We start from the raw sequence: 24,507 nt of genomic DNA, 5'->3' as shown, positions 1-24,507 counted from the left end.
TAAACATGGTGTACAAAGTCACATATACTATATGGAACAGCATGCTCTGAAACTCTGGAAACATTTCTTTATGTACCATATCAAACCAGATCATCTTGATAGGTTTTAATATTCAAAATTCCAGTTGTGGAGGATTTTGTTTGCTTGCTTTAACATTTTGAGCCGAAGTCTTACTGCAGGTGTTATTTTTCCAGCTGTCACAAATAATAGATTAAATGCAAAGTCATGGAGACATTACACATAGTTTTGAATTAGCTTAGTTCTGGCATCAAAATAAAATGCAATTTATGATTGGGAAAGCAAGGTAATCTTGTGTGTTTCCCTTTTCTTCTCCTGTGATCACTTTCATTAGATTGGTCTCAGTTTGTCATGGCACCTAAATTCAAACAGACTGTGGTTAGTCTTACCTTTGGTTGCAAAAAGAGATAAAGTTTAAGTTGTTTAGGATTCCTGTCACAGAGCTCAGTTGGCTCAATATAATGACTAGGGTACTTATGTTTGTGATATAGCAACTTTGATTCATGTTTTACTTCTCGTGTTTGCTTTCTTTATTGACTTAAAAGTTAATGTCTACTAAAGCTAAGGAAATACTGTTAACATCACCAACAAAGTATTAATGTTATCATTAATTATTTAATTCATTGACTGGTAAAATGAGCATTAAAATAATTGTCGTGTTAAATCAAATTTCATTTGGGCTTTTCTTCTTTTTAATTTTAGCATGCTAACATCATAAGGGCTGCAAAAAGACCAAATCTCTGTTCTCTTCGGATGCTTCAAATAGTATAAAGAAGTGGCTTCCTCATGACAACATGTCAGTGAAAGATCTCAGCCCCCGACATAGTTCAAAATCCCGTGCAGTGCAGCGGGCCTCTACTGTTGATGTTGCCTCTGATATGTCAGGTTTATCCTTAACAGGTGATTATCTGTTCCCTACCTGTGCTTTCCTCTAACGCTAACACTCTGTCTTAGGCCCAGTACAATATATTCATAAACGATTTAGATGAGGGGATAGAAAGGGAACTCATCAAATATGTGAATGTTACCAAGCTAGCATGAATAGCCAACACTCCAAAAGATGGGCTTAAGATACAGAAGAATCTTGACAGACTTGAACATTGGGCCCTATCATCAAAATGAAATTCAATGGTGAAAAAAAGTAAGGTTCTACATTTAGGCAATAAACAGGTATAGTAAATAAACTATAAACATGTATAGTATAGATGGCACCTGGCTCAATAGTAGTAATTGTGAGAAGGATCTTGGAGTCCTAGTGGACAATCACTTAACTATGAGCCAGCAGTATGCTGCAGCTGCCAAAAAAGCCAACACAGTCCTATGATGTATTACAGGAGAGAGAGAATCAAGATCACATGAAATGTTAGTACCACTTTATAATGCCTTGGTACGACCACACTTGGAATACTGCATCCAATTTTGGTTGCCACAAAGTAAATAAGATATTGAAACTCTAGAATATAGAGAAGTGCAATAAAGATGATTAGGGGACTGAAGACTAAAACATATAAAAACAGTTGCTGGAATTAGCTATGTCTAGTTTAATGAAAACAAGGACTAGGGGTGACATGATAGCAGTGTTCCAATATCTAAGAGGTTGCCATTAAGAATCACTTGAAAACACTTGAAGGCAGGACAAGAAGCGATGGATGGACATTAAACAAGGAGAGGAGCAACCTAGAACTAAGGAGAAATTCCAATCAGTGGAACGACTTGCCTCCAGAAGCTGTGAATGCTCCAACACTGGAAGTTTTTAAGAACAGAATTAGACAACCATTTGTCTGAAATGGTAAAGGGATTGGTCTAGAACAAGGGTCTCCAACCTTGGTCCCTTTAAGACTTGTTGACTTCAACTCCCAGAGTTCCTCAGCCAGCTTTGCTGACTGAGGGACTCTGGGAGTTGAAGTCCATAAGTCTTAAAGGGACCAAGGTTGGAGACCCCTGGTCTAGAAGACCTCCCAGGTTCCTCCCAACTCTGTTATTCTACGTTCTATGTTATTTCTCCATTTTGTTATTGCGGAGCAAAGAAAAACATCAAAACCCCTCCCCCCAAAAGGAGTTAAATGAAAAATTCTTTTTATTTTGCTTTAATATTTTAAAATGCAATTCTTATACACAGATCTTTTTTTTCCATTGGATGGTGATAATAAAAAAATTGAAAGGTCGTGAAAAAGTAGTTTGTGTCTCCTTCCTACCATTGTGTGATTTATTTTTTGTCAATTTGTATGAAAATGGCACATATTTCTAGATTCATAACCTGCAAAATCTCAGAATATTAAGAGCAGAGATTAGAGAGTTATGATGAATGTATGGTTTTTGTCTTCTGCTCCCCTAATATATAGCAAATACAATGTAATAGAGATGTTTGATGAATATTTAAAAGGATACTGTAGAGTGACAAAGATAAGTAAAATTAGAGATAAAATAATTCTGAAAGTGACTCCAGAAGCTAATTCCATAATTTATGAATCATGATCAATTTATTTATTTCTTTAAATTCTATTGGGTCTTTTGAGTCTTTCTGAAAAAGCATGACGGCTAATAAGAATTTGAGTTTCCCAAAAGCAACACAAAATTTTGCTAACGTTTGTGCTTTACAGGAAACATCCAAGATCCAGATGAGCCAATCTTAGAATTTAGTTTAGGTAAGTAATTTCATAATATGTTTTTCCTCATTCATTTTAAATTATTACCTTTATACTTGCTGCTTATATAGGAATTAGTTTATGTACCGGTTTAATGGTTGGTTATAGCAAAACACATTTCACAAAATCCTATGACGCTTAGAGCTACTTTCCTCAGCACTTTGTGATTTATCATTTTGCATTCATTTTGGTAATGTATTATAAATATATCACCTTTCTAGGAAAACAGCCTATTAAAACCTTAAATAACCTAGCAAGAGCAGTGTAAAATGTATGTCAAAAATGTATCAAAATTAATACAAACTGGGCAGCTTGTTATTCTAATAATCTGTTTCTGAACACTACTGTACCTCTTTTGATCTATCTTCCATTCTACCTTTTGCGTGAAATACGGCATCTGAATATACAGCTGGCATCAATTCTCTTTTTCTAATCCTTGAAAATTATCAAATTTTAAGTTCTAATTAAACTTTTTTCACATTATTTTTTTCCGTACTCAGTATCTTCTATTTTTCTCTCTTTTCTTTATTTCAGATAGTAGCCCAGTTTTGTGTGGTATAACATGTATATCAATCAGAATGACAGCAATTATGACCTGTTCAGTCATTGTTTTGTATTTAACAAGTGAAAAATTTTCATTTCTTGTAATCTATTTGTGAAATTCAGTTCCTTCAGTGTGTACAAACAGTGCTGTTGATTTTCCACAGCTTGCAGTGAACTGTTAACTCCATCACTAGATAGGAAGCCAAACTGTTTTGTTGCAGTGAGTGTAACGACACCACCTCAGGCATTTTGGACAAAGCATGCTCAAACAGAAATTATTGAGGTAGGTTATATGTGTTTGCTGCATCAGTAATCTGATTAAATTCAGCTGGTACCAATTTGTCTGTACTAATTTTTGATTTTGTTTGTTTGCTTTTTTGTTTCCATTACAGGGCACAAATAATCCCATCTTTTTAAGCAGCATTGCCTTTTTTCAAGACTCTCTTATTAATCAGATGACACAAATTAAACTTTCTATATACGATGTAAAAGATAGATCTCAGGGAACTGTAAGTTAAAAATGTCTTGTTGTTGCACTTCTGAACCAAAGCTTGCATGCTTTTGATCCTGGAGGCCCTGTTTAGGTTCTTTAAAGGCTGGCATTATTATAGTTGTTATTATAAATATAAAAGTCTGAGCCTGTTTTTGAAGATTATATTAAATATTAAATATATTACATTCCTTTGCTCAGAAATACATACAAATTTAATCAAGAACCATATATTTGAATTAAGTGAAAATCACCCTGGCTGCATTGTTGAGGATGCTCATTCTTATTTATAATGCTGGGATGGCATTTTCTTTGGGAATTGCAGGTGTGAAAGGAAATCTGCAACCTTACCTTGCTAATGAATCTTAAATACCCCTGCTTATTATCATTATTGAGTAAAAAAGGATGGTAATATGCTGTATAATTACAGACAGTATATAGTTGGTGGATTATTTTAAGATGGAACCAAAGATTTCTTTGCTGTGGCAGGGAGGAAACGAATCTTTGGATCTGAATTCTAAAGAATAATTATAATGGACATTTAGTAGTTCTTTCCTCTTCTCATTTTCATAAATTATCCCCATAAAGAAAAGGAAAAAGCAGTTATTTCTCTCTCATGTATATATACAGTAGATCAGGGATGTCAAACTGGCGGCCCGTGGGCCAGATGTGTCAGGTGCAGGCCACACCCACCCCAGGGGAAAAACATTGCAATACATCATGTGACGGCAATGTAACGCCGCCAGTTTGACACCCGTGATATACATAAACAATGTTTACATTGTTTATAGATGTATAATCTTAATGCAGAGGCAATCAAAAACAATCCATTTTAAATGTGAGTTGATATAATTTGCATTGGTTAGCAACATATAAACAAGAGGTAACTGGATTATGGAGTCATGTATTTATTATAAAAATAGAAAATGAAAGCGTAGTAGGTATTATTTGGTATAGATACCTATTACATACAACATTTCATACCTATTAGCTATGTTAAATGCTTGGGCCCTCAACTCATCATTTAGATTCTGAATTATGATTACTGGGTTCTACCCAGTAATCCACCCCAATGAAGCTATCGAAGTGTTGTCTCGGTGTCTGAAGGCTGTGCGGGTCTGGATGGGGAGAAACAGGCTCAAGCTCAACCCCTCCAAGACTGAGTGGCTGTGGATGCCGGCATCCCGGTACAGTCAGCTGAGTCCTTGGCTGACTGTTGGGGGCGAGTCACTGGCCCTGATGGAGAGGGTGCGCAATCTGGGCGTTCTCCTGGATGAACGGCTGTCTTTTGAATATCATTTGACGGCCGTCTCCAGGAGAGCTTTCCACCAGGTTCGCCTGGTGCGCCAGTTGCGCCCCTTTCTAGACCGGGATGCCTTATGCACGGTCACTCACGCCCTCGTGACGTCTCGCCTGGATTATTGCAATGCTCTCACATGGGGCTCCCTTGAGGGGCATCCGGAGGCTCAGTTAGTCCAGAATGCAGCTGCGCTGGTGATAGAGGAGCCCTCGTGGCTCCCGTGTTACACCTATCCTGCGCAGACTGCACTGGCTACCTGTGGCCTTCCGGGTGCGCTTCAAGGTGCTGGTGACAATCTTTAAAGCGCTCCATGGCATAGGGCCGGGCTATTTACGGGACCGCCTACTGCTACCAAATACCTCTCACCGACCAGGCGCTCTCACAGAGAGGGACTCCTCAGGGTGCCGTCAGCTAGGCAGTGCCGTCTGGCGACACCAGGGAAGGGCCTTCTGTGGGGCTCCCACCCTCTGGAACGAACTCCCTCCAGGACTTCGTCAACTTCCGGACCTCCGAACCTTTCGTCGCGAGCTTAAAACACACTTATTTATCTGCGCGGGACTGGCTTAGATTTTAAAGTCATGGGTTTTAAGGGGTTTTTATTATTTATACTATTTTAAATTTGGGCAATAGAATAAGTTTTTTAATTGTTGTTTTTTAATCTGTATTTATATGTATTTTAACTGCCTGTGAACCGCCCTGAGTCCTTAGGGAGATAGGGTGGTATATAAATTTGAAAAATAAAAAATAAATAAATAAATAAATATGATTTGGCATGATTTCTGAATTGAGGGAGAGAGAAAGTGATTCCTCCATCAAATTATTGACTTAGTTTTACATGAAATATTAAAGCCAAAGAAATGGCCTTTCAAAACCGGAATTAAAAATGATAATAATTTATAACTGAAATGTTTTTGTTTTTTTTCTTTAGATGTATTTATTGGGTTCTGTGATATTCACTGTACAGGATCTACTTAAGGAGAAAAGTCATAGGTTGCACTTAACACTAAGGTTAGTCTTGTTTCATATGAAAATAATTGGTATGCTAATTGAAGAAAGCCAGGCTTTTTAATTACATGGTAGTTTGGTTTAATTCATTTTAAGATCAAAACCAAAGGGTTCCTCCTTAAGATAGTTGCCTCTGTGTAGCAGCACTAACCTTCTGGAACAACCTTTCACTAGAGTTTGAGTTAGCTTTGGAAACAGACGAAAAGGAAGCTCTCTGAATATTGTGAATATTCTCTTCCCAAAAATTGATTGACCTATTTTCTAAATCACTGAATTTACCAAATCCCAATCTTCCTGTAATTCTAGGTTTCTCTATTTTTCCCAACTTTTAGACTTAATCATCCATTATTAATCTTACATTTCCCCCCATAGATTAACCTCTTTAGTTTGTTATACAATATTTGTCTTCCACCATGATGTCTGTAATATATAAATATTCATCCTCATTCTTAAGCAAGGTTGGGAAACAATGGCCCCTTTCTGCCTCAGGAATTCTGGGAGTTGGAAGTCCACAAGTCATAAAAGGGCCATCATACCTGACCCCTGTTCTAAAGGATACAGGATACAATCCCGTAATTTATTGGTTATATCTGACACACTGCCTTTCTTTTTTGAGTGTGAAGATACTTTGTTCCTTTAAAATTATCTTAATTTTACTTTTTGTTTGAAAAAGGCCAATTTTGTTCTATTTATTCCTAAAACTTTCACTTAGAGTGTTTTATTTCCATATTAAAAATTGCAAGCTTTTCTTGATTCATACTTCTCATATTTTATATTCCAAATGTGTATGTCCTTTCAGTAACCCGCCCCCACCCACCCCCAGGTTTCTTATCTTGTGCTCATCAACTTCTGCCTGACCTCATCTTCTGTTAACCAGATTCATCCCAACATCAGCCATTTCCATATACTTTTTAACAAAAATATAAAAGAGATTTGTCATAATTTTACAATCCCTTCTCTAGGTCGGTTGACCAGCCTCAAGCCTTCAGAGCGCCATCTGCTGTGATCTGTCTTTTGGTTTACCCTTTGCTTCATCATTCCCCTTTGACCTTACCAGGAAGGATAGCCCTAATAGAAACTGCTGTTCCAGCCATCGCTCTCAGAATTATGGAAGTTATTAAATTTTGTACCAAATCTAGATGGGTGTCCCTGATTCAGGCCTGAATATTTCATGGGACAGTGTAGGCCCAGATGAAATACACACACCAAAAAAACTTGGAGCAATTTTTCTCCATCTGTTATTTCTACCAGAAGAAGCCGGAATTTCAGTGCCTATCAGGTGTTCTCTAAGCAAAGAGTCCTTCATCCCCCAATCAAAATAATTATTCTCCTGTATGCATGCAGTTAATTCCATGTTTTGTCATTCACTATGATAGATATGGACATTATGGTTTTAATGGCCCCATTCAAAAGTATGATTCTGTGAAAACCTACATAATTCACAGGAACCATTATTATGAACATGTATGACTCTTAAACAAGGCAAAGGTCTCCAAAAACTTGTACTGGACAGTGTATCCTATTTTAGATAATACAGCTTCATCTTTGTAAGGGCTTAAAGTTTCTCATTTATTTGTTTCATTAACTGGGAGCACAGCTGTAGGCCTTAGTCTGCCACTTTCTGTCCAGCAGCTGGATAAAATCTAATAAGATCAATTTGCTATAGTTTTCTTCTCTAGCCCTCTCTAGTTGATAATTCAGTTATTTCCTCAGTTTCTTTCCTTTCAGTTTTCCTTCAGAATCGCCAAAGAAATATTCTTTGGGGATTTTGTCTTGCAGCTTTTCAAAGCCAAGTGTTCCACTCCAAGCATGTTAAAGAAGAACAGGTCGCTGAAGTCCACAAGCCACAATACTAATTTATGTAACAATGGAAATGGTCATTTTTCAGTGAAAGTCTGTAACTAAGAGCATGAACATTGCAGGTAGAATCAGAATTCATCTCAAATGTTCCTCTAAAAACAAATGTCATGTCATCTAGAAGAGCAAACATAATGTAGCTATATTATTATTAGAGATACTGCTATTACTTTCATTATGATTACTGCATATATTTCTTGGGTGTTATCACAGACTTTAAAGGTACAGCAAAGCCTTAATTACTTTCAAATCACTGCTCAGAATTTCACTCAATCTTTCTTGATAAGCTTTATAATGAGCAATTTTTCAGAAATACTGTTTATTTCCAAAAGATATTGCATGGCTTAGACTGAAGAATAAAAGGGTGCATGCTCAACATTTTTTAATATGTTTTACCACTGAAAATTATGAGTCTGAAATTTGGGATTAGACTTGTTTTAACTGAGGATAAAATCCCATTTAAGAAATGGCGTTTTTATAAACAACAGAATTTGGATGCCAAAGTGAGTCCAATTTTGCCATTTTGCATAATTGTATCTTTCTTAATGAAAGGGGCATCATTGTATCTCATAGACCCTGATTGATTTATCCCAAGTAATTTGTACATTGTAGATCTGCTGAAAATGACCGTGTCGGGAACATTACAGCCATAGGATGGCAGATGGAAGAAAACACAGATGAAAGGCCTCCTGTGACCAGATCTCCTGATACTATTAATGGAAGGGTGAGTTGGTTGTCTTTCTGCCATATATCTAACTCTTCTTATTCTCCTCCAACCCCATTCCTCAGTGTCATTTTTTTTTTCCTAAAGCAGTTCAGCCTTTGTTGGATAAAAATATTTTGTTATGTATCTAAAAGGAAGAGACCGGTATAAGCTATCATCTCAACTCCAAAATTGAAAATGAGAAAAAGAGCTTACTTGCTTTCTTTGTTGTGTTCTCAATAAATCTAAGACAACTTTTTCATGCTAAAGGTAACTTATTGATGATTTTTTTAAAAAAAAGAACTGTTGTTTTCTTCTCGGGCAAATACAATTTATCTTAGGAACTGAGGAGTCTTGATTGGGACGCTTTGCAATTCTGCTTATAAGAATTCGTTGTTTGTCAAGTTTCTGAACTTCTAGGTTGCACCTTCAGTTGGAGAACCTGGCTTAAATATAAACCTTACAAATGATGATGTTGGTTACTCTGTATTTGTAATTAATATATTTTTCTTTTCTTTTCTTTTTTTCAGACTGTGCTACCAGTTGATGAAAGTTTGACAGAGTCCTTAGGAATCCGATCCAAATATGCTTCATTACGAAAAGATGCACTATTAAAATCTGGTAAACAGCTTCTTGAATGGATGAGTATTCTGCATCTGAATTTGGCTTTTTCCAGTCCATTATCATGCCTGTTCTTCCATATATTATGTCAGTGTTTATGTAATCAGATTGACCAGACAAAGGATTCTTCCATTTGGCTTTGTGGAGAGAAGAAATCCAGTGAATATTAATGTCATCAGTATTTGAGGGACTGATCAGAGCTGACTTAATGGAATAGAGTGAATAAATACTGAAGAGGAAAAGATCCAAGTTGCATTATTTTATGGTTTTCAAGTCTTTAAAAGTGTGCTACACCACAGATTTAACTATATAAAAGCATTTAGACACATCTACATTGCATTATGGTCATTCAGTTCATCTACGTGCAGAAATAATTAAATCAGTGTTCACATGCAGACTTTTATTCTAAGTAATAATATTTTTCCAGGATTTCACTGCAATCTCTTAGATTAAGGGTGGGGGAGGACAGCAGAGTTCACTTCATCAGAAGTAGTTGGCCTAGATTGCAATCCAGATGAAAATACGGCATTGATCTACAATACATCTGTCTATGAATAAGAGATCTGTGGGGATTTTTTTCAGAGGGAGGGGGGAGTTGGCTGCAAGCTTTGTGCTGTTTTGAATCTAAGCCATGATTTTTAGGAGGCCATGAAGATGCAAAAGAAATTGCAAGCTGAAAGAAACTGATCAGAAGCCTCTAATATGCTTGTAGGGCTATTTAATAGAATAGAATAGAATTCTTTATTGGCCAAATGTGATTGGACACACAAGGAATTTCTATTTGGTGCATATGCTCTCAGTGTACATAAAAGGAAAAAAAGAGGAAAAAATACATTCATCAGCTTAGCATCACTGATGTTTCTGTCTTAAATATTATGTAATTAAAAAGGCATTCACATGTTGTGAATGCACATTAGTCTGTGTTCTCTTTACATAATAACAACTGTTTCCAGCATAGGTTTTGATTTTAGTTGTTGAACCTTTACTTTCTGTTGTGTCTTCCTTTTAAGTTGAAACATACAGAGCCTGTGGTATCAAAGGCAAGTGCATGGATGGCAGAGCAGAATGAAAAGAACTGTTCTTCAAACAAGAACAGTCCATAAATCTATCTTTTGTCTCATCACTAAATGCACTACGCTGAGAAACTAGGAAGGCCTGAATATCGTAGTCTAAATATTCATTTGTATGGTCATACAATACTTAACAATCTTTTCAATGTCAAACTTTTATGCATATTGTATGAAAACTCAACTTTCCGTTTCTGCTTTTTGTTGAGAGGAGCGTACCTTATAAGCTGTGGTTTTAATATGCTTGGATGTGCTAAGTAGGTTTTAGCATTTCAAGGTTAATAGGGTTTCTAGCCTCTCTAATTTAGCTTTGTTAAATTAATGTGTTAGGGGAATGGAGCTTGCATGGCCTATTGCAATGAAGTACTTATTTAAGTGTTTTAATATTTTAGTGTTTGGAGGTGCCATTTGTCGGATGTATCGTTTTCCTACCACTGATGGCAACCATCTGAGGATTTTGGAGCAAATGGGAGAGAGTGTGCTCTCTTTACACATTCCCAGGCAATTTGTGAAATTGCTGCTAGAGGAAGATGCTGCAAGGTAAAAGTTACTGCAATAAAGTTTTAACTGTTGATGCTAATGAGGAAATACAATATTAAGGCAAACAGTTCAGCTTTGCACAATGCTTACAGTGATTAGCTGACACCTTTCTTTTATTTCTTTTCCTGATCATGTCTATAAATATTTAATCATGTCTGTAAATAATTGGTAGGCTGGAAAATAATCAGCATAATTACTTGTTTGTTCTATAGTGTTACAGGGTAGAAAAGGCATTGATCACTCTGGTTGATTTACATTTGACGGAACTTTGTTGGGAATAGTATTGGACCTTTTCATGGTGTTTAATACCATTGATATCATTGACCTTGGTATCCTTCGGATAGTTTTCAGGATTGTAAATTGGGAGCACCATTCTATGATAGTTCCATTCCTACCTCAATGGTGATTAACAATCCATAGTCATGGGAATCACTTTTTGAGTCCTTGTAAACTCTAGTGTTGAGTATTTTAGTTTTCTTATTTCTCCATGTTAATTAATATATACATGAGAATGACTGGGGAAATGTTATGATTCAGAGTTCAGAGTTATGATCCAGGCCATCAATGTGGAGATGATACCCAGTTTTATATTATCCCATCAAGCTGAGCCAAAGAAGCTGTGAAACTGGTACCTGGAGTTAGTGAGAATGTGGATGGGAAAAACAAGACTGGATTAAATCTCACCAAGTCATCATTAATGCTGCTTTTTGAAAATTGTTTGATTTGTTATGTGCCTCCCAATCAGTGTCCTCTGGAATAACCATGCTGTAAAATGTTGTGAAATAAACGGGGGGGAAAAAGATGTGTGTTGCATTCTTCTAGACTTTGCAGCAGCAGCAGCTGCTATTGTTTAGGCAAATACCGGTATTGTTGTTTCAGTTAACATAGGTACACACTGGCATTTGTAGAAGACAATTTGTCCTACATTTAGCTACTTACTTAGTTTTTCCTGCTTGAGCTCTGGTTTAAGGCTGATTTAAGAAAACTATAGGAAAAAAATCAGTATATAAAAAGACTATTAGCAATTATTTTTGTGTAATGGCTTCATGGAAAAAGCATATAATTCTTGTTTGCCTTCAGTTTCCTCTGATACCTGCTTTGAGTGCTTTGAAATTACTCCATCACCCCAAAATACTTGATCTAAAGGGTTTTTTTTATTTATAAGTTTACTTATTGTTTTATTATACGATCAAATTCTAAAACAAAGCAAATATTTCTTGGCTGATTTTCACTTTGTGAAAATAATAATTGTTAATATAAATAAATAATTTTAAATAAAAAGCAAATCAGATACTGGTGAAGGCAGGAGAAGTGTCCAAAACATCCCAGCCTCATCAAAGTTCTATAGTACTGTACAGTAACATCCCACAGGATTTGTTTTATGTTATGTATTAGAGCATTCCAAAGAGCAGTTCTGCAGAATGCACTGATGCACCTTGAAATGATGAAGCAACTGCTTGGTATTGCTACTTTGGAGACTTTCCCTGGGTTTCCCATGAGCCACTTCACAGAGCTGCTTTGTTCTGTGTGCCGTCCCAGCAGAGGTGTTCCCTGTGCATGCACATGTATGCAGAGATAGCTGGGAACAGCTTTCAGAGCAACTACACTGAGTCTCCTGGAAGATGTGGCTCCTGGCTGGACTCCTTGCTAAGAGTACCCTGATACCCAGACAGTTTCGTATACTGAAATATTAGTTTATAGAAATATGAGAAGAACTCTGCTGGATTGGATTAACAGCCTATGAAGTCCAGCATGCTGTGTAACACAGTGACCAATCAAAAGTATTCAGAAGTTTCACTAACATGGATAGGATAGATGATTTCACATCTTCTCTTCTTTCAGGATAATTCTAAAGAATAGGAGGGTAATACTTAATTGATACTTTAATTTAGCAACTGCTGACACTGGTAATATAATTTTCAACACTTTTGCAAGCATATAGTCTGCTGATTTCTGTCATTGGGTATATATTTTAGTTAGGGTTCATTTTATTTTTCATCATAATTTACTTTGAATCCAGGTTTAATTGGCCTAACAGTAGAAGTAAGGTAATGATAATATCTGTCCTAGATTATTTTCAGTATTGTAAATAAACTGATACGAAAGGATCCCATCTAACTCTTACCATGGAAGGAATCTTTGACATTCTCATGCCAGTGCTTGGTCCAATCTGGGGCCTACAATTGCCACTAGACGAGGGGTCTGCAAACTTGGCTCTTTTAAGACTTATGGACTTCAACTCCCAGAGTTCCTCAGCCAGCTTTGCAGACCCCTGCACTAGACAATTGATTTTGAAGTTGGGATTGGATGACATCACATGTCATGTCACATGTATCTGAAGGACACTAGATTGGGGAAAGCTGGAATGAGTAATTTGTTGATTAATTGTCATTCCTGCTACTTTCATTGGCTATAAGGGGAATCTGACACATCACTGTCATCATGGTGTTGTAAGAATGAGTATACAGGATAAATTATATAATTGCTGTTATATTATACTGGAGCTGTAGAAAAAGCAGCTTCAAGCTATGAGATAAAATTTTAATGAGAAATTACTCAGTTTTCTGCGGTCTTTCTTTTTTTCTCAGAATCCTGGCATTATGCGCCTTAGTTGAAAAATTACCTTTTTGTATTTTAAACTATGGTGTCTGTAAATGGCATCTGCTTCTGTGATTCATTATTGCAGTGTAATTTATGCAGTGATTAGAAAGTTTTCACCTTCTAATGGAGATCTGGGAATATCCAGTTCCTTTCCAGTAATTTGTATTCAATCAGAAGTTTTTAAATTAGGCCTTGCCAAGATTAGAACTTCCCAATAGAGCAGTTTCACGATAAAATTAGCAGATATACATAGATAGGTCAATGTAGAACATACATATATACATAGAGGAATCTGTGTGGGTATTACAGGAAACCGGGTTTTCATGTGCTATATACCATTATTATTTTTCTCTTACTTATGATTAACCATCAAATGCTTAATTTTATAGATCATCGCTACTATAAATTGGACAAATAATGCTTCTTGGTGTATTTATTTAACATTTTCCATCCTTGCCACTTTTTCTAATTCAGCATTTCCCAACCTAATATCTACCCAGACATGTGTGACTTCAGTTCCCCAAATTCTCAACCAGCATGGACTTTGGTTAGACTAAGCTAGGAATGATTGACTGAGTCAATTAGATTGAGCTGAAAGAAATCTAAGCTCTGCTCACCCAATAAGAGCCATGAATGAATTGGATGTCTAATCCACTACTGTTGGTAAAGCATATGTATTTATGTTATATGAGTAATCTCAGCACTATTTAGTTTTATTCTATAGTGAGTTGAAGTACTAATATAATTTTCCAAATGCTAAAAGTATGGATATAAATTCCAGGAACTGGAGTGACCCAATACAGCTTTTTCTGGAAATAAGAATGATGTAATAAAAATATGTTATAAAATCTTTCATATTTGGTGTATCTTATTCTAATTGAATAAGTTTTTTAACCAGTATTTTTATCTTGTATTTATATTGTTGCTTGTTTTTATTTGGCTGTAAACCGCCTTGAGTCCCTCGGGAGAAGGGCGGTATAAAAAAATCTAAATAAATAAATAAATAAATAAATAAATAAATAAATAAATCTTATATGTACAAATTGATATATTTTGAAAGAAAAAAATTAAACGGGGGAGATTAGTTTGAAAAGAAGAAAATGGTTGAACTTAATTGAAATCACATCAGTAAAAAGTAATATTTTTCAATACTGTACATAGAGTTTGTATTCTCAATCCACAGAGCTCTGGATTTGGAATTAGTAGCAAACAATTTCCACTGAATTCCTGAGTTTTAGAAATTGCAATCATATAGCAATCTGTTGGATTCACAAACCATTTCAAATGTTTATTTGACCCACATTGCCACTAGAGTGTCTTCCAGACATGGTAATCATGGCTGTGGATCTTCTTCCTAATAGTTGCTGCCCGGTGGAAAAACATTGCTTAGGTAGAAGTAGAAATGAGCTATATGCATTAATTCTGAGCGAGAAGTTTTGAGAGGATGGGATGGGTCAAGGCAAAGTTGGTTACTAATTTCTCCTGGTAAAAGAACCGAAATAGGAAGGTGGGTTGGGAGATTTAAAAAAAGGTTTTGAAGAAGCTGGCCAAGAGTTTTGAGAAATAGGACCATCATTATCTTGTGCTTTTCTGGTGGTGTAATGGACTGTATTAGTTCATTATGTCAGTGCAGAGCTATAAATTGTGGTATGATGTCAGAACTACAATTCTCCATTTGGCCCTGTATACTTATAGCTAGCAATTTATACATGAGCTGTCAGTTAGTAATTTGGTGATATATTTGGCAGAAGTGTTTTAAAATAAGCAAACAGAATACTATGTAATCAGGATATAAGAATTATAGAGACCTTAATAGTGAATGTATTACACTAGTGGAATAAATAGGATGGGGAAAATCCATTTGATTTTTATTTTTGTATGAAGCTGTTCAATTTGAGCTTTTCAAACCTGGAGTGCACTTGTGTTTCGAAATCCTGACTTTTCAGAATTTTGCAATATGGTGCAACAGAGATATGTGAGATGGCAGCCATATGGTAGCCATAAAATATGATAAGTAAATAAATACAAGCAGAAACCACGTATTATATTAAGTCCCACTTTATACTGGAAAAATTGAATAATTAAACAGTTAGGATATGAATGTGGTTAATATTTGACCTTTCTCCATGTTGGCATAAAGTAATTTTTGAAAAAAATATGAGAATAACAAGACTTATCATATGCCTCAAAAATGCTCAAAATGTATTCTAATTAAAATAAAATATTTAAGTAGTCCATGAGTAGGCTTGAATAGATAGTCTTAAAAGGTGAGGAGGTTATATTGTTTTTCATTTAATATATAACTGATCTAATAGTTTCATTGTTTTTGGATGTGTTGGTAGGATTTGTGAACTTGAAGAACTGGGAGAGCTGTCTCCCTGCTGGGAAAGTCTTCGTCGGCAAATAGTCACTCAGTACCAAACAATTATTCTGACTTATCAGGACAACCTGACAAATCTTCATCAGTATAAAGGTAGATGCTTCAGATATAATTTTTATGATGGTTTCGAAATCACCAGCTGTAGATTTTGTTGTTTTTTTCATTAGAAGAAGATTGCTGTCTAACTATTCAATTGTGTCTTCATACTTTGCAATTGTGTCTTCATACAGACACAATTGCACAGATTCATAGTAATTGTTCTGTTTGCTTATGTCATTTGGTTTCACCAGGATGGATATAGGAAGGAATGTGGAATCTTGTATACTATCCATACTAGCTTTCTTTGTTTAGGAAGATTGGAAATGGATCTAGAAGAAGAATTCTATAAATATAACGACAGCTTATGCATTCAGTACAAATAAAAGGCAATAGAACCACAAAGTAAAATAGTAATGGATTTAGTTGTTACAAAAAAAATCACTAAAACATTTTGAAATGCCATTAAAAGCAAAAGAACAGCAGATATCTTTGTGTCCAAAATAGATCAGAAATGAGTCTGTGTATATATATATATATATATATATATATATATATATATATATATATATATATATATATATTTGTTTTCTGAGGTTTTCACGGGTGTTTGTATATAGGTCTTTGGTTGTTGGGTTTTCTCCGTGTAAAATTGGAAGTGTCTTGGCGACGTTTCGACGAAGTCTCATTCGTCATCTTCAGGCTTCAACCGTGCTTCTGGGAGCAATGTGTGATCGCAGCTGTTTCTTCCTTTTAACTGCTAGTGGGGGTTTGAACTGATTGGGTGGGAGCTTGGCTGTGCTCTGATTGGATGGGGGTTTTTCTGTGCTCTGATTGGCTGGGGGTGTGTCCTGTGTTGGTGGGGGCTTGGTTGTGCTCAGTCTAGTCTGTGCTGCAGGGGGATTTGAGCTGGTGAGCTGCACTGCTGCTGTTTGGCTTCGTGGTCGTGGTCATGCTACATCTTCATAGTGGGTGTCTGTCTGCTGCATGTATGGATTGGAGGGGTTTGAAATGGCTAATGTTGCAGCTGCGGTCTGGCTTCTGGTCCTTGGTCGTGCTTCCTGATCAGTGTGGGTTTGGGTCTGCTTTCTGGGTGGATGTGTGGTGGTGACATCCTGTGTGGACCTCGTGAGTGTGGGTCTGGTGTCATTCCTCGTGTTAGGGACACGTTTGTCAATAAGGCAGGTTTCCAAATGGCTGGTAGGCGGGAGGTATCATCTCGTTTGTTCATGCTGTGTGGGCGTTTTCTATCTCGATGGCTTCTCTGATTATTCTGTTGTTAAAGTGTTCAGTTTTGGCGATAGTTCTGGTCTTTTAAAGTCAATATCGTGTCCTGTGACTTTAAAGTGTTGGACCAGGGAAGAAGTTAGTTCCTCTTTTTGAATGAGTTCTTGTGTTCTTCAATGCGTGCACTTATTCTTCTGTTGGTTTGTCCAATGTATGTGGTGGGGCAGGCGGTGCATGGGATTTCATATACTCCTTGATTTTCTAACTCAATTTTGTCTTTGGGGTTTCTTAGGATGGTGGATATTTTTTGGTTTGTGCAGAATGCTGTCTTGATGTTATGTTTGTGGAGGATCTTGCTGATTCTGTCTGTGGTGCCTTTTATATATGGGAGGAGGGCTGTGCCATTTTCTTGCTCTCTGTCTTGGGTTTTAGTGGGGGGTTCTTTTTGGATTAGTTTGGTAATCTTATTTCTCTGGAATCCATTGGATGTTAGTACGTTTGTGAGAGTGTGTAGTTCGGTTTTTAGGTGTTGTTCATCAGCTAAGCATTTTGTTCTAGAGATGAGTGTCTTGGCTCGGAGTTGATGTGTGCTGGGTGGTGGTGTGAGAGTGCATGCAGTTAGGGGTTTGTGTGTGTTTTCTTCTGGTAGATGGTGTGTCCTAGGGAGCCATTGGGTTTCTTGTAGACTAAGACATCACAGGACACACCCCCAGGACACACCCCCAGCCAATCAGAGCACAGAAAAACCCCCAGCCAATCAGAGCACAGCCAAGCTCCCACCCAATCAGTTCAAACCCCCACTAGCAGTTAAAAGGAAGAAATAGCTGCGATCACACATTGCTCCCAGAAGCACGGTTGAAGCCTGAAGATGACGAATGAGACTTCGTCAAACGTCGCCAAGACACTTCCAATTTTACACGGAGAAAACCCGAACAACCAAAGACCTATATATATATATATATATATATATATATATATATATATATATATATATATATATATATATATATATATATATATATATATATATATATATATATATGTTAAGGTGGAAGAAGAACAGAAAGAGTGCTATGAATCATACTGGGATTTGTAGCTTACAAAAATTGTGCCTTTTAAAAAAAATAAATGAACAATTTGTCTTTTTTAAATTACATTTTTTAATTTGGGTTTTTGCATGGAATTTTAGTCTTTAAACAACAACCTCTTTCTGCTAAACTAGATAGAGCAGGAACAGCTACATGAATATCTTTACAATATTGGATTTCTTCAATTTTACTTTAAAAAGAAAAGAGTAAGGGATGCTGAGCATTATAATGAAGTCTACTACATTTCACTCTACTGGCAGTTTTTAAGCACACTTTGCCCATTGAGGCCACTTCCTGTATTGGACTACAGTTGAAGAAGAAATGGTTGGACGAAATACTGTAACTGTGACAAGTGATCTGGACTTGCCATTGATGTGACTCTCTTGCCATTGCAATAAAAGTCGAGATTTTAAAAAGTCAGGTTTCTGTATATTGGGACAATGTTTTTTGGCATTCAGCTTCTGTACCTCATCACATTGAATTTCAAATGAAACATTCAAGACGTCAATGAAGTGAAGACTTTGAAATTCAATGTGATGAGGTACAGAAGCTGAATGCCAAAAAACATTGTCCCAATATACAGAACACAACACAACTGACTCACACACAATGTAAAAGCAGCTGCACTTCACCCAAAATGGCCCCTTCAACAAGCAGGAACCTCACACTTTCACACTTTACACACACACAACACAACACAACACAACACAACACAACTCTCTCTCTCTCTCTCTTTCTCACACACACACACACACACACACACACACACACACACACACAATGCCACATACAGCTTTGTGAGATTTTGTATGTTTGTGTAGTTAGAGTGAAACACTACAGAAACACACCAAATCTCAGAAAGCTGCACAAATATTTTATTTTATTTTATTATTTTATTTTTTTAGATCAGGGGTCTCCAACCTTAATAACTTTAAGGTTTGTAGACTTCAACTCCCAGAGTTCCTCAGCCAGCAAAGCAGGCAGATTGAGTTGCTCACAAGGAGATGGATTTTAGGCAGGCAGAGTCAGTTGCTAGCTGATGCAACTGATTATAGTAGCTGAAGTAAAGCATGGCTTTGCCAGCCCGAAAGGAGCAGTAATTATAGGTAAGTGAGGAGGAGGGACTGGGTGGGCATGGGTGGGGATTGTTGTAAGAGGTTGTTAAGAAATGATTTTAAAAGCTTGTGATGATCAGGAAACTCATCTGGGATCGCCAGAGGAAAAAAAGATTTTAAAAGGCTCCTCTGACGATCCCAGCTGAAGTTCCCTCATCAGCCCAGAACCTTTTAAAAGGATTTTTTCTACAAGCTCTTCGGCTGAAGAAAGAAAAAGAGTTTAAAGGCTCTGATGATCCCAGCTGAGCTGCGGGATCATCAAAGGCTTTTTTTTTTAATTTTAAAGGCATGTTTTTGGCTGAAGAAAAGCTGCTTTTAAAAGTAAAAAAAACCAAAACCCTCTGATGATGGTGCAGCTCAGGAGGGGCAGGGGATGGGACCAGGGATTTTTGCCACCGGTTCTCCGAACCACTAGCCGCCATCGCTACCGGATTGGGCGAGCCGGTCCAAACCAGGAGCATTTCACCCCTGGTGGTAGGTACAACTCGGGGGAAAATGCATCATATGACTTAAAACAATTTAAAATAAGTAAAAGAATACAAAATAAATACATATGGCACCAAGTAAAAACTATTACTATCAATGTGAATACAGCTGGAACCTTACCATACTCAGGGCCCTAGATCCCGGATTTACAACCAAGTCTTCATGACCTTATGAAAAACCAAGAGGGTTAGGGTCATCCTGATATCTGAAGGGAGAATATAGGGGCAGGGGCTGCGGCAGAGAAGGCACATCTCCAGAATGCTAGCTTTTGCCAGGTTGATGAAAACATTTATGCTAAAATAAAGGGAAAGCAGCAATAACAAAGGAAAATCAAGAGATGGAAAGGCTTTGCAGAATGAAGCTTAAAGCAGCACATAAAAGATGGATGAGTATTGTGACAAAGAAATGCTTTGTTTGCATAAGCTTTAATCCTTTAAGCAAAATCCTAGAACCAACATTTTATAATGTTAACATTTCCAAATAAATGACAATAAAATGGTATGTCCAGTTATAGAATTAGAAGGAGTCACAGCAAAAGAGCATTATCTTTTTTATGTGTGTGTCCTTTATTAGTCAGCATTCAAAATTTTTCACATTGCTTTTAAAGGACTAAGTCAAAATTACGAAATTTGACAGATCTTTCCATTTATCCTCTAAATATTTAAGCCTTTAAGATGTAGCATTGCTATTATGTCCTGTGCATTTTTTAAAAAAGTCTTACAGTATTCTAAATTTATCTTCATGTTTTTACAATCAGTTTTACAAAAATATTCTGCATGTATGTAGTCCAAAATGTTCTATAGACACACTAAAACAGTATCTTAATAGCATATTTTCTCTATTTACTTTCTTGAAAGCAACATATCAGCTACATTTATTTTTCCATCAAAAAAGTATATTGGAAACCCTTGGATAGTTGCTTAATCCAAAAAGAAGCACAAGCCATATTCCTGTTACATTTCAAGCTTGAAAAACATCAGAGAATGAACTAAAATTGCAATGAACAATTTGGTGAATACAAGCATAATCACTAGCACTGATGATGTTATTTAGTTTTGGTAAACTAAACAACCAAGTTCAGAAACCATCAAAGTCTCCATAATTCAACTTTCTTTTCTATTGGAAACATAATTATGTAATGTGAGAGACTGTAATGGTGGTTTATTAGCTACAACATCCGAAAGGAAGTCTACCGTCTTTTAAACAAGTGACACCCTAACAGTTTCCCATGGGGATTGGAATTGGAAGCATGACTCTTCATTCTGACTTGTGATTAAATATAGGAAATACAATTGCTGATCTATTTATCATTTTGTTATTGTTCTTGATGTCATTGTTCTTTTCTGTTCATTAATTATTATATTTCTGTGGAGTGAATATATATAAATTGATCTTTTTCAATTCCAGGACCATCTTTCAAAGCAAGTAGTCTAAAAGGTGATAAAAAGCTTGAATTCATGCCCACAAATTTACATATACAACGAATGAGAGTCCAGGATGATGCGGGATCAGGTATTCTTATGCTTCTTAATACATTTTATAAATATATTATTAGCAAGCTCAGTTCTCCATGTATGAATCTTTATGTTCATTAACAACATGCTACACATAAGTTTTCAGAAGAAGAAAACTCTTTAAGGTGCTGGTTACCTTAACAGTGCTGGTTACCACCTTTAAAGCGCTCCATGGCTTAGGACCGGGATATCTTCGGGACCGCCTTCTGTTACCACATGCCTCCCACCGACCGGTGCGCTCCCATAGAGAGGGTCTCCTCAGGGTGCCGTCAGCCAAACAGTGTCGGCTGGCGACCCCCAGGGTGAGAGCCTTCTCTGTGGGGGCACCTACCCTCTGGAATGAGCTTCCCCCAGGACTTCGACAACTTCCTGACCTCCAGACCTTTCGCCGTGAGCTGAAGACGTATTTATTCTTCCGAGCAGGACTGGCATAAAATGGGTTTTTAAATTGGATTTTAAATGGGGTTTTATATTATATTATGTATTTTTATAATTTATTTATAGGCCATATCGAATAAGTTTTTTAAATAGTGATTTTTATTGTATTGTATTGTACTGTATTTTATTTGGCTGTTCACCGCCCTGAGTCCTTCGGGAGAAGGGTGGTATAAAAATTAAAATATGATTATGATTATGATTATGATTATTATTTAGAGCCTAATGAAAATTCAGCTTGTCTGGTATATTTCTGAAATTGAAGAGTTAGGAAATGGAATATTCTTGACGGACTAAATCCCTGAGTAGGAATACTCTGTGCTGTGGCAGAGCCCACTTGTTTCTTTCTTTTAAACAAAACATTTTTTTCTGGTCTTGGGCTTCTTTTGCTCATGTGAGTTAGGTGCCCTTTGTTCTTAATTCTCTTTCTTTACCTAGCTTAGGGTAAAGAAAATGAGAGAGTTGGAAAAAGTTATGTATTTTGTTTCCTGAATAAAGAGGTTGGAAATATATTGGATATTTGCTAGTTAGAACAAGTGGCTTGTGCTGAAAACAGATGAAGAAGATTGCAAAAAGTTTTAAATAGCAAGGAATGGACGCCTGTACAAGTAATCCTCAAGTTACAATAGTGACTGTTTGAAGTTACATGATAATACCTCCCAAATGTTTACGATTCAGTCCTGAAATTACAAATGTTGCAGCACCACAGCAGGTATTCACTCTTACGAATGACTGCAGAAGCACTGCAACATTCACCCTACCTACTCCCCACCCCAACGGGTCTCCACAATTGTTTCCCCATCCTGCCATGCCGGACTCACTTAGCTTGCAAAACTCTGTCTCCTCTCTGCCATGGTTTCTTTGAGAGCGGGACAATTTCGTTTCCAGCATTCAATTGGCTTGCAAATGTTTTGCATGAAGACTAGAAACTTCTGGCACTGTGATCTCATGGGACTTCAGGCCATGAGATCATGGCACCCAGAAATCTCCAGTCTCCATGCAAAATGTTTGCAAGCTGATGGGATGCTTTGAGGCAGTGTGATTTCGCTCCCTCAAAGTGTCCCGCAGCTGAGAGGATAGAGAGGAGACAGCTCGCTAGATGTTTGCTAGGTAAGTGACCTCGTATAGCAGGATGCGGGGTGGGGGGAACAATTGTGGGGAGCATGAGGTATTTCACTGGGTCAGGGAGGCCTTTAGGCAGGGGGCCTGTTCTATCAGGCGGCCCTCCATGGCTTTCCCCGCCCTGAAATGCCTCATGCTTTAACGAGCCTCACATTTGATTAGCGAATGTGTGGATGAAAGGAGGGAGCGATCCCGTTCAAGGTACGAGATTCACTCCCACGAATCCTTGGGTTATGAATGGAATGGGCAAGCTCCATTACATTCGTAACTTGAGTACTACCTGTACACGACAGGAAATCTTGGAATTTTAATTGTGAGATATTGATACTACTTAGCTTTTTCCTAAGCAGTGATACTAACTGTGGCTTTCTGTGGCCTTTGCCATTTACAAATTATATTATTCTGCTTTTCATTGGGGGTAAATGGAATATCCCAGATAAATTTAACTTGTCTTTTTATTCAAGTGATAAGAATCCCTGGTTTAAACTGCACTCTTTTAACCCATCTTTTTACAATATAACAAAATTGAATTTTTTACTAGGGTAGGCCTGTTCAAAATTTTGCATACTTTCCAATGGAAGAAAATGACCATCTTTACAAGAAATGTTCACATGTAGCCATCTTCTCCATTGAGCACCTTACAGAGAAATATAAGTTGATTTAGAATGCCTATCCTTAGCTGCTGACTTTCTTCATGAAATAATATATATTTCTCTTAGGTAATTGTAAGGCCAAATGAACAATGTTCTAATAGTTACATTCTTGGCAGGTATTATCTACATGACTAGGCATAACTCACTAATCAGTTCTCACATCCTATGGTTGAGTATTTCCAGTGATATCCTGTGGCCTATAACAAAAATGCAAGAAATAGCATGCCGTTTAATAGAATGCAAAGTCTTACAGTTCATATATTTATTGGATCCTGACATAATTATGCAGAAATGTCACTTTGTATTAGATTTAAAGATATCTTAATGCAATTCTCAGAATTTTTAAAGAGTTTATAAACTTTATAAAGAGTGTTGTTGGTTCTTTAAAATATGATTGTTGTTGGTTTCTTTGCATATTTGCATTCTAAGACAGGCTGTCAGGAATTCTCATGTTGTCTTTTTCCTGTCATTTGTAATGTTTAGATGAGAATTATGATATTGTAACTATAGGAGCACCAGCAGCTCACTGCCAGGCCTTTAAATCTGGAGGACTGCGGAAAAAGCTACATAAATTTGAAGATGCAAAGAAACAGTAAGTGGTATTTTGAATGCACACCATTTTTGTGACTCTAGTTTTGTAAAAAAACAAAATGCCATTCCTTCTTTTCTCTTTTATCCACACATAGAAAGTTTCAACCAAGTAGCATATAGAGATAGCTTATGTGAAGAATTTAGAAGAACGATTTCCCTTTTTAAATTGATCAATGTATTTCAACTTTTAGCAGATTTTCCTATTTAACCACATATAAAAGCTGATTAATCATGCATTGGTTAGAGACTGCCCTTGAAATTTTGTGCAAGATTTTTTGATCAAAGTAGCTGAATTTTCAAAGGGATACTTCCTTCCAGATCCCCCTCTGTTTCTGGTGCTGTTGTTTTTTACACACACACACACACAGCCCATTTGAAGTTCTTTTGGGTCACCACCTCAAGAGGGGGAAGCATCTTGTTGATCTTATCTGAATTTAGAAATAAGGAGAGTTGGCTTTTTAGTACTTGGA

General features: G+C 36.8%; 1 protein-coding gene across 6 annotated transcripts in view; it reads left to right on the top strand.

Moving 5' to 3' along the window:
* Nucleotides 1-24,507, top strand: part of INPP4A (inositol polyphosphate-4-phosphatase type I A) — a 134,767-nt gene that overhangs the window by 65,535 nt on the left and 44,725 nt on the right. For all 6 annotated transcript variants that reach the window (XM_058186424.1, XM_058186426.1, XM_058186423.1 and 3 more), the window contains 11 exons: nt 721-918; nt 2,619-2,663; nt 3,371-3,489; nt 3,599-3,715; nt 5,925-6,004; nt 8,471-8,582; nt 9,092-9,182; nt 10,642-10,789; nt 15,733-15,863; nt 21,130-21,234; nt 23,930-24,038. In XM_058186424.1, coding sequence (XP_058042407.1) covers nt 813-918; nt 2,619-2,663; nt 3,371-3,489; nt 3,599-3,715; nt 5,925-6,004; nt 8,471-8,582; nt 9,092-9,182; nt 10,642-10,789; nt 15,733-15,863; nt 21,130-21,234; nt 23,930-24,038 — 1,163 coding nt within the window. In that variant the 5' untranslated portion in view covers nt 721-812. The remainder of the gene's footprint in view (nt 1-720; nt 919-2,618; nt 2,664-3,370; nt 3,490-3,598; nt 3,716-5,924; nt 6,005-8,470; nt 8,583-9,091; nt 9,183-10,641; nt 10,790-15,732; nt 15,864-21,129; nt 21,235-23,929; nt 24,039-24,507) is intronic.

This window comes from Ahaetulla prasina, chromosome 5 (genome assembly GCF_028640845.1).
Source record: "Ahaetulla prasina isolate Xishuangbanna chromosome 5, ASM2864084v1, whole genome shotgun sequence".
Lineage (NCBI taxonomy): Eukaryota > Metazoa > Chordata > Lepidosauria > Squamata > Colubridae > Ahaetulla > Ahaetulla prasina.
The sequence above is the reverse complement of the archived record's forward strand: the minus strand, read 5'-3'. Positions and strand labels throughout refer to the sequence as shown.